The sequence below is a fragment of the Lutjanus erythropterus genome, chromosome 15 (genome assembly GCF_056507025.1).
Source record: "Lutjanus erythropterus isolate fLutEry1 chromosome 15, fLutEry1.hap2, whole genome shotgun sequence".
In the NCBI taxonomy this organism is placed as follows: domain Eukaryota; kingdom Metazoa; phylum Chordata; class Actinopteri; order Lutjaniformes; family Lutjanidae; genus Lutjanus; species Lutjanus erythropterus.
Window position 1 is genome coordinate 21720064 of NC_139331.1, and position 16525 is coordinate 21736588.

The 16525-nt window shown below is 36.5% G+C and overlaps 2 protein-coding genes across 3 annotated transcripts; both read left to right on the forward strand.

The window, feature by feature from the left end:
• Nucleotides 1-6114: 6114 nt before the first annotated feature.
• On the forward strand, nt 6115-9881 carry LOC146314381 (protein yippee-like 5). 2 transcript variants are annotated; one of them, XM_084738045.1, is made up of 3 exons: nt 6115-6264; nt 7709-7854; nt 8857-9881. In XM_084738045.1, exons 2-3 carry the CDS (start codon nt 7714-7716, stop codon nt 9076-9078), a joined length of 363 nt encoding a protein of 120 aa, XP_084594171.1. In that variant the 5' UTR covers nt 6115-6264; nt 7709-7713; the 3' UTR covers nt 9079-9881. The 2 variants fall into 2 exon arrangements, with proteins under 2 accessions (XP_084594171.1, XP_084594170.1); XM_084738044.1 differs by having other exon boundaries at nt 6146-6338.
• Nucleotides 9882-11040: 1159 nt separating this feature from the next.
• On the forward strand, nt 11041-16304 carry slc35a1 (solute carrier family 35 member A1). The gene is made up of 8 exons (XM_084737360.1): nt 11041-11241; nt 11892-12072; nt 12503-12662; nt 13957-14109; nt 14219-14285; nt 14602-14778; nt 14869-15003; nt 15515-16304. Exons 1-8 carry the CDS (start codon nt 11232-11234, stop codon nt 15646-15648), a joined length of 1017 nt encoding a protein of 338 aa, XP_084593486.1. The 5' UTR covers nt 11041-11231; the 3' UTR covers nt 15649-16304.
• The last annotated feature ends 221 nt before the right edge of the window (nt 16305-16525 follow it).

Genomic DNA, 16525 nt, shown 5'->3' on the forward strand with positions numbered 1-16525 from the left:
CTGCCGTCTCTGTTTGGGGGGTCACCTGTCTGTCTGTGTCATTGCCAGTTATACCTGGCCACTCAACTACACATATCATAAACCTGCACAGAGGGGAGGGACTGGCCTATTTGTTCCAAGGACACAGCCATAAGGTTTTATAATGAACAATGACACTGATGATGAAACATTTATTGTCATAATGAGTGATAGTAAATTTAATATGATTGTATTTCTGGACCATATAAGAGTTTTTGCTGAATTTACATTCACTTTTGACTTTATTGTTTATTTGGATTATTAAATAAAAACTATAAATATCAGGAACTAAAATAGAATAAAACATTTTAAGATTATAACACTGAAACATGTTTGTCACATGGCTGGTGGTCAGCTAAAGGAAAAGGAAGTGAATTGAAGGTTCAAGCATTTCTTTGATAAAAGAGCAATTCATTATCTGTTCTGTTGTTAGATAAGAGAGGAGGCTAAGGTCTTTATTGGTTGGAAGGGATAGTTCAGCTTTTTTGTAAAAGGGTTACGTGAGGTACTCATCTATAGTCCTACAATAGATGGCGGTCAACATGCCCACAGTTTGAAGAAGCAGCAGGAGTACCAGAGTAGAAATCTAAGAAATGTACTGCTGTGGACAGGGTCAGCAACAAAAAGTATTTTAGCCTCCTAAAAAATCTACATCAGTTTAAGTGTACACTATATTTAGAATATTTTCACTACTTTAGTTTTCTGTCAGGCAGCCTTTGCATAAGCCTGTGCAATAAGCACCTGAAAAAAACAAACAAACAAACTATACCTTTAACAAGATGCATATAACACAGTCTATTATTAATCTGTTTAATACATGTGTTTTAAAAAACACATGTATGAATTCTTGAATTATGGGCAAAAACATGTCTTGTGAGGTCACAGTGACCTTGACCTTTGACCCCCAGTTAATCCTTGAGTCAAAGTGGATGCTTGTGCCAGATGTGAAGAAATTCTTGAGATATTAGGTGCATGAAAATGTGACAGATTGAACTTTGCCCTTTGACCATCAAGATCCAATCAGTTCATCTTTGAGTCCAAGTGCACATTTATGCCTGACAAGAGCACAGAGGCATAAAAACAGGAGTGGAGAAGAGACGCAGGAACACTGTTAGAAGAATGCTTACTGGCAGCCATTAGCAGGTAAGTTGCTGTAAATACATTTCACAGTATGATTACAATTACAGTAATAATAATAATGGAACTGTTATTACAGTAGTAATCAGCTATATATATATATATATATATATATATATAAGCATGTCTAAAAAGATGTTGAGGCATTTCATTTGAATTCCTCAGCAAAATGTTCTATAAAAGTAAAAGTATGTTAAGTTTTTTGGTGAAAAAATAACTGAGCATTTGAAGAAGTATTCAATTTTATCAATTTTAGTTTTTACACTAAAGTAAAAACTTCAGGTTATATGAACTTCTTTTAAAAAATACAAACACGAGAAATTATCACTTATGTTATTGATATCGCCATGTGAAGCAGGTAATTATGGGATTGGCTGAAAAAAAAATCCATATCCTGCATCCCCATATGTAGTATAACCTGTAGTTTACGGACAGCTAAGGGAGAGAGCCTGCCCGCAATAATCCCACTGATTACTGAGTTAAACAAAGTGTCTGACTGTATGAATGTTGTATTTCTCAGACACATTGTGTGACAAGGCAAAATAACGCCAGTGCAAGCAGGAAAAGATTAGCTTGATATCGCGTAAATAGTTGTAGCTATCTCAGTTTTATTTAAAGATTTTCATTTTAGATGAGTTACGTAAATGAAGTAAATGAAGCATTTAGTGTAATTTTGGGAACAAAGCAAAGTTTATGAGTACAGTATACTTTAGAATACGGTTTCTTCCCATAAATCAATCAAACTTTTGTATTTATGTCTTAATTACTTGGAAACAGCAGAGATGTCCGCAGACACATCTGCTCAAAATGATTTTATTTCTTTTAATTCTTTATATTGTCATTGCAGCCAGAGAAAAATATTCTTTTTTTACGTAACAGTGACACTTCGGCGTTGTAAAACTCAACTATCTCTTATCTTTCCTCTGATTAGGGAGGTGATGGAAGCTCAGAAGGGCAAAGAAGTTAAGAAAACAACTAACCACATTTGTTTTACTACCACTGTCCTTATGTCATGAGCACTGTAAACCCAAATAAGTACTCAAACAAATTGAGGCAGTTGCCAAAACTTTTTTTGAGTTCATACACTCAAAAGAAAAGAAAAACAAAATTAGTTTATCAGAAAATTAATAAATAATTAGATTAATTAAATATTATTAGTCTTACAGGTACTCTTTGATTACATTTAAATTAAAATGATTGATCAAGCTCAAATCAACTCAAATATTCCTAGTAAATGCAACTCACTGCATTAACAGAATTGAATAATTTTAAGTATTATAATTATACATTTTAGGTTTTCTATTCATTTTAAGTTTTCTCTATTTATTACAATTAATTAATTTAAGCATTCAGTGTTACAGTGAACCACAGACATTAATTTTGCCTGTAATCCTGCCAGCATCAGTACTATATTAAATCGCCTGGACAGTTGAACACATGCACAGAAACACATTGTGTAGACATAAGCTGAGAAATGTGAAGTCATGATCTCTCCATTGTGTCCTTCCAGTAGATCTTGAATGCTGCAGAACTGATTACCATAATCCAGATATGAGGTCAAACTGCCTTTACAGTCCCGTTATCTTCCCTCAAGGACATTAACTCTGCATGAACCCCCTGCTGAAACATGGCTTTTATCTCCCCGATCTATGCTAATCTTTGGACAGACTTAGCTGGTGTGAACGGTTTGTCCAGCAGCTACAGTGCTGCATATGCAAAGACACCACGACGGTCATCCTCACCGTCTGTACAATCGATTAAAAAACGACTGGCCTGACTTAACCTGGAATTAAAGCACCACAGAACTTTTTTTGTTTTGGGAAAAGGTGGAACGGACAGGATTTCATTGAAAATCTCAAAATATCTGACCACAAACAATGTTGGTACTTACTTATTTTATCAAGATGACTTGGGTGAAAGATAAAAAAATAAATAAATAAAAAATCCTTCACTTTTGTTACTTATATTTATCTTATATTACTTATATTTTATAGTTCTCTTAAATTGGTGTAGATCTTAGAAAACTTGAGTTCAACAACAGAGGTAAGCATTCAGCTTCTGAGACACGTCTTAGTGACTGTTGATCCTGATGAATGATATATTTTTGTGCACTATTTTCATCTGAACATTCGATAAGATGCAACACAACTTTTTCATTTCTTTTTCTTTTGTTTTATTTTTTCATGCACCGTCATTGTCTGCATTTGTCAGTGTGATACCAGAGTACTGAGTCTTGTTTTCTTTTTTCCATTGTAGCAAAAAATTCCTCTGATTTTATCCCTATCTTTATATTTATAAACTATGTTTATCTTTATTTTAACTTACATGGGACCAAGCTCTGCTCTGTACTTACTATCTGCATTTTACTTAATACTTCGAACAAAATAAATGTTAATTCACAACACTTGTCCACAGGAGGCTTTTTAAAAGTTTAAATAGAAAGAAGAAAAGAAAAAAAATGTTCTTTCTCTTTTGGCCGTGATTGTTTTACATTCTCAGTGGGTAGACATTAACAAAGTTTTGCTTTGTTAAAGGAGAAGACTGATTGCACATGTGACAGAATTAACAATACACTCTGTTTGATTGGCTACTTTTAGAGCATTAGGTACGAGTGATTCTTGTAGTCTTCAGCTCCACCTAATGTTGATTCTAGTGACATCACTTTAGGCAAAAAGACGCTTTATGCAAAATGTTTCACATCTGCCCCAGAACTCCCCATAACTTGTAAACAAAGACGGATTGCCCATCTGGAAACTTGGCAAATGCTAGAAAGGCTGCCTGATATATGGGCTGCTTAGGCTGCTCAGAATGGGTCAACATTGCACTGATAATAATAAGAAGAAGAAGACGAAGAAGAAGAAGAATGCCACTCTCAGATTGTGTTAAATCAGCATTCGTCAGTGACTATGGTGATAATTAGTGAGTGTGTTTTCTGTTGTCATGTATTTATGCATTCTAGTCAGTCCATATGACTCACTGTCAGAAAGATAAAGTTACGTGATAAATGTGTTTGTTTTCCACACTCTGTGAAAAACTTTTTCACTCCTAAGCACTTTAGATCACTGTGAAATATAATTATCTTCTTTCCTTTCAGATTTGAGCCACGAAGTAAAATGGCTACGAGGAGGGGTGAATGAGATGCTTTTATAATAAATCTGACAAGGAGACAACAAAAAAGAAGCTTTACAAGCAGTTACTTGTCTAATTTACTTGTTGTGCACACACTTGTCTGAGAAAACGTATGAAGTAATGGACAAGCAGCCAAAACTCTGACGCTATGGAAATGTGAAGAAACTACTGGCAGCTTTGAGGAGATCAGAGTCTTCTGAAAAACAATTAAACAAAAAGTTGTGTAGCTTTCTACAAAGATTGACTTAGATTTCCTCAATCAGTTCCTTTAGTTCCTCTTCCTGAAAGTGAAATATCAAAGGAGAGAACAGAAGAAACAACAAGAAAGGGTGCAGGGAGACAGAGCTGCCTTCATATCCCACCAACTGGAGCAATAGACCAGCAGATGGATGTTACTGATCACTGCATCTCTGGCTGCTCAGAGCACACAAACATGATTTGGCACCAGATGCAGTCAGGAGGAGAGAGACAGATCTCTCTGTGGTATTTTGGGACACTGCTAATGCCTTTGTTTCTTTATCACATAATTTAAAGTGGGAGGATTTGAGGTTTTTAAACCATCTGTTGAAGACGTATGAAATGCCATGGGAGGATTAAGTGCACAAGGTGGAGGTGACACAGGACGGTATGTGAGTTTGGATTAAAAGGGTTTGCAGTCAAGCATGTTGGATGTTCTATTACACCTGCCTTTTTTTGGATATATGCCACACAGTGTATTGCCAGGTAAATGACAGTATCTTTGCATTGATAATCTTAGCCATAAGAACAATCTGTTACTTGACTGCAGGATATTTATGATACATGATATGTGATGATATGATGATAAATACTTGGCTGCATATGCTGTCTAGGAACTGTGGCAACCTTGATCAATGATAAATTGATCTATAATGTTTGATAACAAGCACACAATGTTCTGCTTTTTTTCCCCCTCTTTCCAGCAGGCTGCTGAATCTGTAGGCTTCACCATGGCTGTAATGTATTTACTTTCTGCAGTATTAAATGAATGAATGAATGAAATGAGTTATCAATAAATTAGGATAAGGTATAAGTTAAATTAGTTCAATTTATAGATAATTTTATGGTTCAATAATAAGATGCTAGTTGGAGTTCCCTTTATGCTACTCAAAAAAATGAAAATTAAAACATTTTTTAACAAAACATAATGCAGATTGTTTTAGTTGTTAGCTTTATAAGCTCCATATATATTTTATCCTTTTTCTTAATTCAGATTTACAGTGCTTGGCAAGTTACTCGGGATGTGTAATAAGTTACTTCTTACTTATGACTACTTTAAAAACTAATATGATTACTTTTCAATTGGTATCAAAAGTAAATAGTTACGTTACTGGTGATATTACTATATTACTTTTGTACCTTGGTGGCCTTGTTGCGCTCTAAAGTTGAACTGCTGATCCAGTGAACTTTAGAAAATTATATCAAATTGTCATTAGTAAAGGACTTACTGCAACAATGTAATGTATTCATTTATTTATTGTATTTTATTAGTGTAGTTATGGGTCACCTCCTTGATGAGTATACAGGACTGCTCTACTGCCCCCTTTTGGTCATTAATTGGAGCGGCATTAAGCGACTGGTGATACACGGGAAACACCGGGGAGACTCAGCATTCAAAATAAAAGCATAGACTGTGTAATTGAAAACAAATGCTGGTCACAGACATCGAAGTGTGGACTGCGGTCTTCAGTACATACTCTGCTACAAGTTTAAGATGATAAACATTTTGATTATGATCATCATTATTGGAACATTACAATTTAAAGTGGGATTGTCTTAATAAATGCTATTAACCGAGTTTTACTGTGAAAGTTCTGTGCGGAAGATGTTCTTATTGTTGCTAGCTTGAAAACGTCATTGTACTGCCTGGTTGCATCAACTGCTCTCATCTGTTATTGTTGTTGTCAAACTCGACACAGTGAACAGGGACCCGTTTAATCACTCGAGAGTAAAGACATACAGGTGATTAAAGACACTTCGACGAAAAAATATCCTTTTCTTCTCCCAACTGCTGCTCTGCTAGCTAACGTTACGAGGTAGGAAATTTAACGCTGACCGTTGTTTGGCCGTTAGCGATGGGCTGAATGTCTTTGACGTTGTTTCCTCTCTTCTGAAAGGCAATGAAGCAGACATTAGCGTTGTTTTCCGATTTAATCAAACTTACAGCTTTTGCTAGTTTATGATAGAAAGCTAATCCACGGTAAAATGTTTTTTTGTCTTTTGCTTAACCGTGTTATATCAAAAACAACTGGTGATACCTTCCAGTGAGTCCTGGAAATTCCAGCATTCCATAGCACTTATTTTCTTTACAGAGACTCAGCATAAAATTCATCTTCAACGGTGTAGTTTGTATTGCAGAGGCAATTAAAGGCACAAACAATGATTGTAAATAACAATAGACATGAATGCAAATAAATAAATACTAATTGTTGTGACAAATCATGATAATACATTACTTTGACTATGTATTTTTTACAGGCTAACATGGTTTTTCATCAGGACTCATCCCTTAAATGTCACGCTTTTCATAAATTGGGTGTCTGAAAAAGGAAGTGAACAATATGGATAAAAAGCTGCCACGGTAAATTGACGAATGAAGTCATTTTTAAAGAGAAAATGTCAAAATTCTTTGATTCCAGGTTCTTACATTTGGATATTTCCTGGTTTCTCTGGTTCTCTGACAGTAAATTGAATTTCCATGGGTTGTGGACAAAAGAAGACATTGGAAGATGTCATCTTGGGCTGTGGGAAACTGATCGAAATGTTTCACCATTTTCTGACGTTTTACAGATCAAACTAATCGATTAATCTTAAAAATAATCAACAGATTGTTCAGCATTCAAAATAATTATTGTAGTTGCAGCCTGATGTCACAGAATGGGTAAAAACTGTCACAATATTGATATATATTGGAATATTAATTTTATGGAAAACCAGTTTTGATTTTCTTAACGGAAAAATTTATCAGCCTGGAATGCCTTTGGAAAATCTGACAAGTGAGATATGTGACAAATCAAGATACTTTATCATCAAAACAGTCCTTGTAGTTGATTTGCAACATGGCCCAAAATGGCCTAATACAATAGACATTAAAGGGAGAGTTATCCCAGAGGTGGTTAAAGTACACAGCTCTATTACTTCAGTAAGTTTAGATGCTCCTGGTCAAATATTATTTGTAATACAACATAGCAAAATCTCGGGCATCTCACAGTATTGGTTACATCATGATATTTCTCACCCATATAAAGAAAATAGAAGAGAAATTATAAATTTTTGCTTGTTGTATTTACATTTATATTATATGTACTGGGTCGTACAGTGCCTTCATTTGCTTCAGAATTGTGTGACTCGTGATCTAACAAGGCTTTGTTCTTTGAATGTGTTTATTTGTATCTGCTGGTGGTAGACAAAATGGGACGGATCTTCTTGGATCACATTGGTGGGACTCGCCTCTTCTCCTGTGCCAACTGTGACACCATCCTGACCAATCGAGCTGAACTTATTTCCACACGCTTCACTGGAGCCACTGGCCGCGCCTTCCTGTTCAACAAGGTACCTGAACGTCAAGTAGTGTTGCATTAAGTTTAACTGGACCATGGCTAAAATACTTCAAAATACATCTTGGGATGATAAAGGATCACCCAGTGTCAGGTTTCTACAGTAGTTTCTACATGATCAGTTCCTCATTAACAGGTAAGTGAACTTTAAAAGTCCAGTCCAGGAGGTGGCAGTGTCATACCAACATCAGCTGGCACAGAATAGTTCTGATTAATGATAGATAACATTACAGAATTTAAGAATTAGCATTAATATAACTTTGGAGAGAGTTTGAACAAAAATTAAAGAGTTGGTCCTAATTTGAACAAATCAACTTGCATTCGTGTATGGCTGTAGTCTCTTAATGTCATTAAAGAGACTGTTTGAATTATTTTAAATAAGGTTGTATGAGGTACTTACCTATAGTGAGTGTATTACCAAAAAACCCTGTGTTCTGCAAGGTAAAATGACTGATTTTGCAATAGGTGTCTGGTTGAGGGAGAAAGTACAATATTTGGCTTACATGCGGGTGGTTTCCTGTCAGAAAAGCCTTTCTGATGGCAAGATAAAGCAATTAAAGTTTTATAAATACAGCATAAACTTAAACTGATACTGATTTTTTGTTTGTTTGTTTTAGATGGGGTTTTTTTAAGTGGCTAAAATGGGTTTTGCTGCTGACCCTGACCACACAGTACATTGCTTATCTTCCTTGCTTGTCCTCCTCCTCCTCCTCCTCCAAAATAGGGGCGTGTCGACCAGCATCTACTGTAGCTAATACACTGACTAACAATAAATACCTCATACAACCCACTTCAAATAATATGAACTATCCCTTTAAAGCTTATACTACTATTATTTATTAAAAAATTGATTTGCCAGCCTAATTGTGCTTTAAATTCACTTTGCATCTACAACTATTTTATACCTTTCAGACTTAACTTGCTGAAACCTAAAAAATCTCTCTATTAAAAAGCAGTCAACTGTCACAGTGACACATATGTGACTGCTGCCCTCCAGGTTGTGAATCTGCAGCACAGTGAGGTGCAGGATAGAGTGATGCTGACCGGGAGACACATGGTGCGGGACGTCAGCTGCAAGAACTGCAACAGCAAGTTGGGCTGGATGTACGAGTTCGCCACCGAGGAAAGCCAGCGCTACAAAGAGGGCCGCGTCATCCTGGAGAGAGCGCTGGTGAGGGAGAGTGAGGGCTTTGAGCATGTTCCCTCAGACAACTCTTGAGTTCACTTGTGTTGCCGCCGCAGCGCTCAACCTGTGCATATGACAGCTTTCCCTCCAGCAGCAGTGCATGGACTTGCATGGACAGTGTGCCATTTGTGAGTAGAGCAACACCAAAATAAAACCACAAGCTGGGTCCTTAAACAAGAAGTGGTGGACATTTTACCATAACTTTAAACATCCTAGATTCTCTTCTATGATGGGTGATAATACCATTGCTTTTCTACCCATTTAAAATCGCCTGCAGCTTCAAAATGTGCCTGACAGGCTGTGATGTAGGTAAAATGTGTTGGTGTGGTGGGATTTTGGCTGCTGTCAAAGGGAGAGGATTCACTCCTGCTGCCCTACAAGAAGCTCAGACAGATAGACAGCTTGTTACGTAGAGGTCTGAATAGCCATTAACGACACTGGTGAAGAAGATTTAGTCACTTAGCAGTGCATTGCAATACATTCCTTTCTTGAGTGCTCGATGTGACACTGTGTCAGAAGTTCTTCATTCCAAAGTAAGTTTTCTTTAATATGAGCTGTATTAGAGTATTTCCCAGAATAAAAGACCATTATCCAAGCAAAAATAATTATATCCTATTAATGTTAACGTGAGTCATTTTGATCATATTCTTGAAGTCATTTTCACTGAACCTATAAAGAGTTCGGATATCCCCATTTTATTTTATGTGGTCAGATATGATGATAAATTTGATCAGAAAAGTAGTTCTTAAGTGATGGCAAATTATTTGAATGAAACTTGGAACATGTTTTTTTTTTTTTTTGTCAAAAATGAATAAATCCGAACAATATGCATTCAACGAATCTGTGTTTTCTTATGCCTCTCTTATTGTATATTCAGATGTGAATATTGTATCTATAACAAAATACTAATTTTTTAGTATATTATCTTTTTAATTTACATTTTTCAGTGCATGTTAAAGTATTTTAAGACCTGATAATTCTGCCCTACTGCTGTGTAGCTCACCAGTATTTATACTGTTTACTCATATATTTCCTGTTACTGACCTACGTTGACAGCAGACTAAAAGGATTGCAGGTCTGCAATCATGGACCATGGATCATGCAGGTTACTTAAGCAACACAAAAATAATGTTTTTACACTTAATGCAATGCATAATGATAGCTATACACCTTCACCACCACACCACCTTCTCTTTTTTATTTAAAAAAATCAAAAAGTTAATAAATTAAAATGAATGAAAATAGATAAAAGATGCATATTATATGTAAAATGGTTTTTAAGCCAGAGTTTTCTCTGTCCAGTCATATTTTTCATACTAATTCTTCAAGGTTACGCCTAGTTAAATCACAAAAATGTAGGAATTTCAATCATATTTTATAGAGGGTATCAGGCTTTTGTTTTGGTTTCTAAAGACATACTGTAGGTTTATCTTGAAGAACAGAAAAAAAATCTTAAGAGGACAAGATATATGTCATACATCTATTAATAGCACTACTGGCCAAAATCTATATACATAAAAACAAGTTTCCTTGCTAAAAGTCCCTTTTTCAGTTTTTTATAAAAATTTTGAAAAATATATAAGACATTAAATCTTGTAATAATAAAAAGCCACAAAGACTGTAAGATAATGTGTTTCATATAAAATATGCATGTAAACTATGTTTTATTACGTATTTGCTTTATAAATATGTTTATGTTTATGGTTTTATTACGGTTTCCCCTTGACTTGTTAGTTTGAATGTATAAATGATAAAATTTGCACCGTTTTTTACTCTTTAAAATATTGATATGTGCACTTTTGTTTAATAAACTCTTCAGTTAATCTTCATACTACAACTTTGAAGGTCAGAAATTAATGTTAACCATTTTTATCCTTGCATGCAGGCGCATACATTTGAGCTCAGTTTCTAAATCAGACCCGTCAACGCGGAATATAACGGTTTTCTGAACTGGGTGGAGAAAACAAACACTCCTCGTGAAGTCGACTCTCGCTGCATTCTGGGAAATGCAGGGAAAGCGATGCCAAACAGGAAAAAAAATCTGACCAGACACATTTCGTTGTGTGTTGCTCATTGAGCAACATTCCTCAGTCAACACCGAATATGTGGATTAGTTTTAATGACATGTAACCTGAGCAGAGTAACTGACTTCGTTGTCACTTTTACGGACTCAAACCAGAGCAACGATGGCTGTCGGTGAGTTTATCCAGTGAACGCAAGCTAACATCCTGCTAATGCTAGCTGTCGCTGTTAAAAGGACCCTCAGTAGGTGGAGGGAGCAGTGCACAAAATGAGCTGGTAGCCACTTTTTATGGTGTCGTTTTCAGTTAACGAAGTCAAACTTGTTGTGACGATTAAATAGACTAAACTAACGCCAGACATACAGGTTGATACTAAAATGAAATGACCGTTAGCTACATCAGTTTAACCTACTCAGTGATGGGGAGTGACATCAGGGTACATGCAGGGACCAAAAATTAGCACCAGCCAACCGCTGATAAAATATGCAGGTGGGTGGTAGACTTGTTTCACTCACCAGCCAAAACCCTTCGTAATCTATTGAGTGTTAAATTTGAATACATTTTATAAGCCATTTGGTTGGTGGACCAAAAACTCCTGAACATGTAATGTAACGAGTAGTAGTTAAATTAGTTTTTGTTCATTCATTGTATTACTACTGAAACTACATTTTTTTTATTATTATTTTACAATTGCTTCCATACTGACTAATGTCAAGGACACAAAACTGCATAATTTTAATATTTGTTTGCAAAGAGGGTTTTCCAACAAAGCCTCTCCAACACTGAAGTTACAATTGTTACTACATTTTCTTTGTCTCTCCTCAGAAAATGTGAGTGTGGTCTTCAAGCTGTACTGCCTGACAGTGATGACACTGGTGGCAGCTACATACACAGTGGCACTGCGGTACACAAGGACCATCTCATCGGGAGATCTGTACTTCTCCACAACTGCAGTGTGCATCACTGAGGTCATTAAATTAATACTGAGTCTGGGGATGCTGACGAAGTAAGTGTTTATCATCACTACATGCCCTGTTATAACATTGACGACAGGAGTATATGTGAATAATGTACTCTGATCACGATAAAAGGTTTGTCTTATTCCCTTGTAAGTAAAAATCAGATCAATCAAAAATAAAAGAACGGCTTAAAATATGAAGCATTCAATTGAAAGACAGGCTAAAGTGCCAAGTTAGCCACCCTCAGATATTTAGGAATGTGGTTCCAGCAGAGGACCTTAGTGGCCTTCCTGAGTCATACACTGAAATAGATTTTTGTCTGTCTTTTTGGTTAAACACTTGTAGACTTCAGAAGAAAACTCAAAAACATTGATTCAGCAACATCCATAAGTGGAATGAATGTCTATTTAAGTGAATCATCTAAAGCACCTATACTTCTTCCTCTTCATCAGTCTGTTTTTATGTTTCCTCCTCCAGAGAAACAGGAAGCCCTGTCAGACTGAAGAACGCCTTAGTGGAACATGTATTCTGCAGCCCAAAAGAGCTGATGAAGCTGAGTGTGCCCTCGATAGTGTATGCAGTTCAGAACAACATGGCCTTTCTTGCCTTGAGTAACCTCGATGCGGCAGTTTATCAGGTATGAAGTGAATCCTGTTTTTTGGCAGGTGAGCAAATTAATGTATGTACAGTATACATACTTAAAACAACAGCTGGTTGTGGATTGTTAGTGAAGTTTTTGTGTCTGTGCTGCACCCACTGACTTTAAAGTGTAGACTGTAAAGAGCTGCATTGGTGACAAATAAATATTGCAATGGAATTGCTCATTATTTTCTCGATTAATTGCTTAGTCTGTAAAATATTGAAAAATATCACGTTTCCAGAGTGAAGTCTAAAAATGTAATTTTGACTGAGAAATAATCCAAGAACCCGAAGAAATTTAGTTTACAGTGACGTAAAATAGTTAAAGGCAACAAATCATAGCATTGTAAAAGCTGAAAAACACAATGCTTTCAGTTTTTATTAAATAAATTACTGAAACGATCAGTCAATTATCAAAATCAAAAAGCCCCCCAAAAAATCTCAAAGTTGCCAATTAATTTCTAAACTAATAGTTTACGCTAATAAACGCAGTTGGATAGTAGTTCATTACTATTTGTTGTCTTTTAAGACTCTTGTCTACAGTGGAGAATAATTTGTACCTTTATGATTGACATTGTCAAATAAAGCACATTGGCACTATCTTAAACTGAGTCGTCATGTTGATAGCTGCGCAAATATTGAAACTAAATGATGTGCAGATTAATATAATATTAATTTATATTTAATCGCTGCCATCTTTGATATCTTTGTTGTAGCTTGGCAGTTAGCCACATCAAATACAACTCTGCAGCTAAGATGTTGGACTTAAGCCTTTTCAGTGGAACAGTTCAGTGTTTTGAAACAGCCTTGATTTGTCCAACGAACAGTCCAAAACTAAAGATATTTTAATTAAATCAGAAAAAAGCAAATCCTGACATTTGAAAATATGGGACCAGTGAATGTTTCTCCTATTTTCTGGATTAATTATTCCAATAATTGATCAGTTACATTTAAATTTATATTTTAATTTTCTGTCATTCAACTAATCATTTCAGCTTTACAAGACAAATAATGTTTGGCCACAAAAGCTGAGTCTGTAGCCCATTTTGGCCTTAGGTTTTAGGGTAGAATGCTAACAGTATGGAAGAACAATGACCTTTGAAAATACTTGAAGTTCACGATGAGTAGTAGTACTAGACAGTGGTTATTCTCTGTGGTTACTGTAACATCTACTGTATGTGTGGAGCTGTATCAGTTTGAAGCAGAATAGTACTACTCACTTCACATTTTCTCCAGAAATAGGTTTAAAAAAATCAATAGATAGTAGACCTAACGTATGTTTTCCCATGTAGGTGACCTATCAGCTGAAGATCCCGTGCACGGCCTTGTGTACAGTCCTCATGCTGAACCGCTCTCTCAGCCGGCTGCAGTGGTTCTCTGTCTTCATGCTCTGCGGGGGCGTAACACTCGTCCAGTGGAAGCCTGCAGAGGCCACTAAAGTTCAGGTGGGCGGTGCCAAAGTTAAAATTTAAATGTCGATTTACTCTGTGAATTCTATTCCATGTCCTGTGACTCACGCTATCATGGATTAATTTTTAATTTTAATTTCCCCAGATTGAGCAAAACCCTTTTGTTGGGTTCATGGCCATCGCTATTGCCGTGCTTTGCTCTGGATTTGCAGGTAAAAATAGCACAATATTTAAAGGAAAATACTTGTAAAAGTTTGACCTGTTTAGTCCATTATTGATTAACTATCACACATAATGCACATGCTTTTACTGATGAAACAAACATTCACCAGCCGAGTAAACACATGATTTGCACTCAAGCATTATACCAAGTTGCTTAAAGTAAATTAACTATTTTATCTGCATTGCTTTTGTCCTGGAGGAGTCAAAACTGTCATCTTGTCTTTAAGGTTATTTGAGATACCACCATAAAATATGTGTGGAAAATTTACTTGCACCTAACAGTTCTGTGTCTCCTTTCTAATGAAGGTGTGTACTTTGAGAAGGTGTTGAAGAGCTCAGACACGTCTCTGTGGGTGAGAAACATCCAAATGTACCTGTCTGGCATCGTTGTCACTCTGTTCGGGGTTTACATGAACGATGGTGAAAAGGTCCTAGAGAAAGGCTTCTTCTTCGGTTACACACCCTGGGTGTGCTTTGTAGTATGTAAGTACAACCAAACCTGCGGATGTTTTCTGTTTAACTTTTTCTTTTCTTAATAGCATTTTTAGCTGACATTGCTTTTTTTGCTTCCAGTCTTGGCCAGTGTAGGCGGCCTGTACACGTCTGTGGTAGTGAAGTACACAGACAACATCATGAAGGGTTTCTCCGCTGCAGCCGCCATCGTTCTCTCAACTGTGGCGTCTGTCATCTTGTTTGGACTACAGATAAGTATGTTAGCTTTTCATAACTGCATTGTGGGTTTACTGATGATGACTGGTGTGTGTTTTGTGCTTGTGGTGGTGTGGCTCATGACTTGACTGTTTGCACAAATAAAAGAAGCATTTTTGTTTGAGATTGAAGCCACCCAGCTGCATAAAATTTTGCATAGTAATATCACCAAAAAAACATCCTGTCTCTGTCCTCTGGTGGCTCAGACATAACTGGACATGTCTAATGAAGCTACTAGACTGAGGGTCAGTGTTTCAGGTTGTTTTCAGATGTAGCAGAGAAAACAACTCAAACTCATAACTACTCAAGAACTTTCTCTCCGTTTCTTCTATCTTAATCGCATGGTTCTTATTAGGAAATTTCAACACTTGTAAAATAATTAGGTCTCCCAGTTATGTCCTGTTTTGAAACTTTGAGAAAATATTCATAAGCAGAAGACTGCAATTTATTCAGTTCCACAAATGTCTGTTTTTTAAATTTATTTTGCATTTTTTTTCCCCCTCTTGTGCAGCGATCTCATTTGCCTCTGGAGCCATCCTCGTGTGTGTTTCTATCTACCTGTATGGACTTCCGAAGCAAGACACATCTAAACTGAGCCAACAAGACACAGACAAGGAGTCCAAACAGAAACTGATGACTGTGTGAGTCGCCGACCTGCAGCAGAGGAGTCTCTCTCGCTGGTGGACCAGGTCTGTGTTGGGGTCAACTTTTCTAGGGACCTAAAAGAGCTCCTGATGCGGGGAGGACAGGGAGCCAAACGAACACTCGCTGCTCCCTCAATCCAGCCCACTTCCACCCGCATGGGACTGGTGACAGTACTATGAACTTTAAGAAAATCTTATTGTTGCCAGATTCTAGCCATCTTTCAGTTGATATGAACAACAGAAAAACACATTTAATTTTTTTACTTTGTAACCGTATAGCTAGCTGCTTTTACAGTGAAGCAATCAGTGAAGCCATGCTGGAGCGAAGTAGTAACAGGACATTGTTACTTTTATTTTGATGCCTCTGTATATCTGTTATAGGGGGCATATAGCTATCACAACTCCTTATCAAGGGAGTTTTTTCCTCAATCAGTAATTAGTCTGTTTTACACTGTGCAGTGTGAGTGTCTTATGTCCATATCACATTGCTGAATGTGCCAGAGTCACAGGAGAACCTACTTGAAAGAAGAATGACAACTGACTGCATGTGCTTATGTTTATAAATATCATCTCTCCAGTGTCTTGTAATCTTTATCACATCTGTGTCGCCTTCAGTTTTAAAGCTTTTTATTAAAATTGAATGGAAATTTGATAAAAGCAGCAACTGATCATTCACTCAGTAATTGTCCATTCATAACCTAATGACTGTAGCCTGCCTCAGTATATCGATTCCTCACAAATTCTGAGCGTTTGGACAGTGGTTTCTTTTCTGTTTCGCAATTCCGAATCAAAAACACAAGAGCAAAAGTGTTTCTTCTTTTACAAGGATCATCAGCAGGCGAGGATGCTGTTTTTCTGCCTTACACATGCAGATTTAG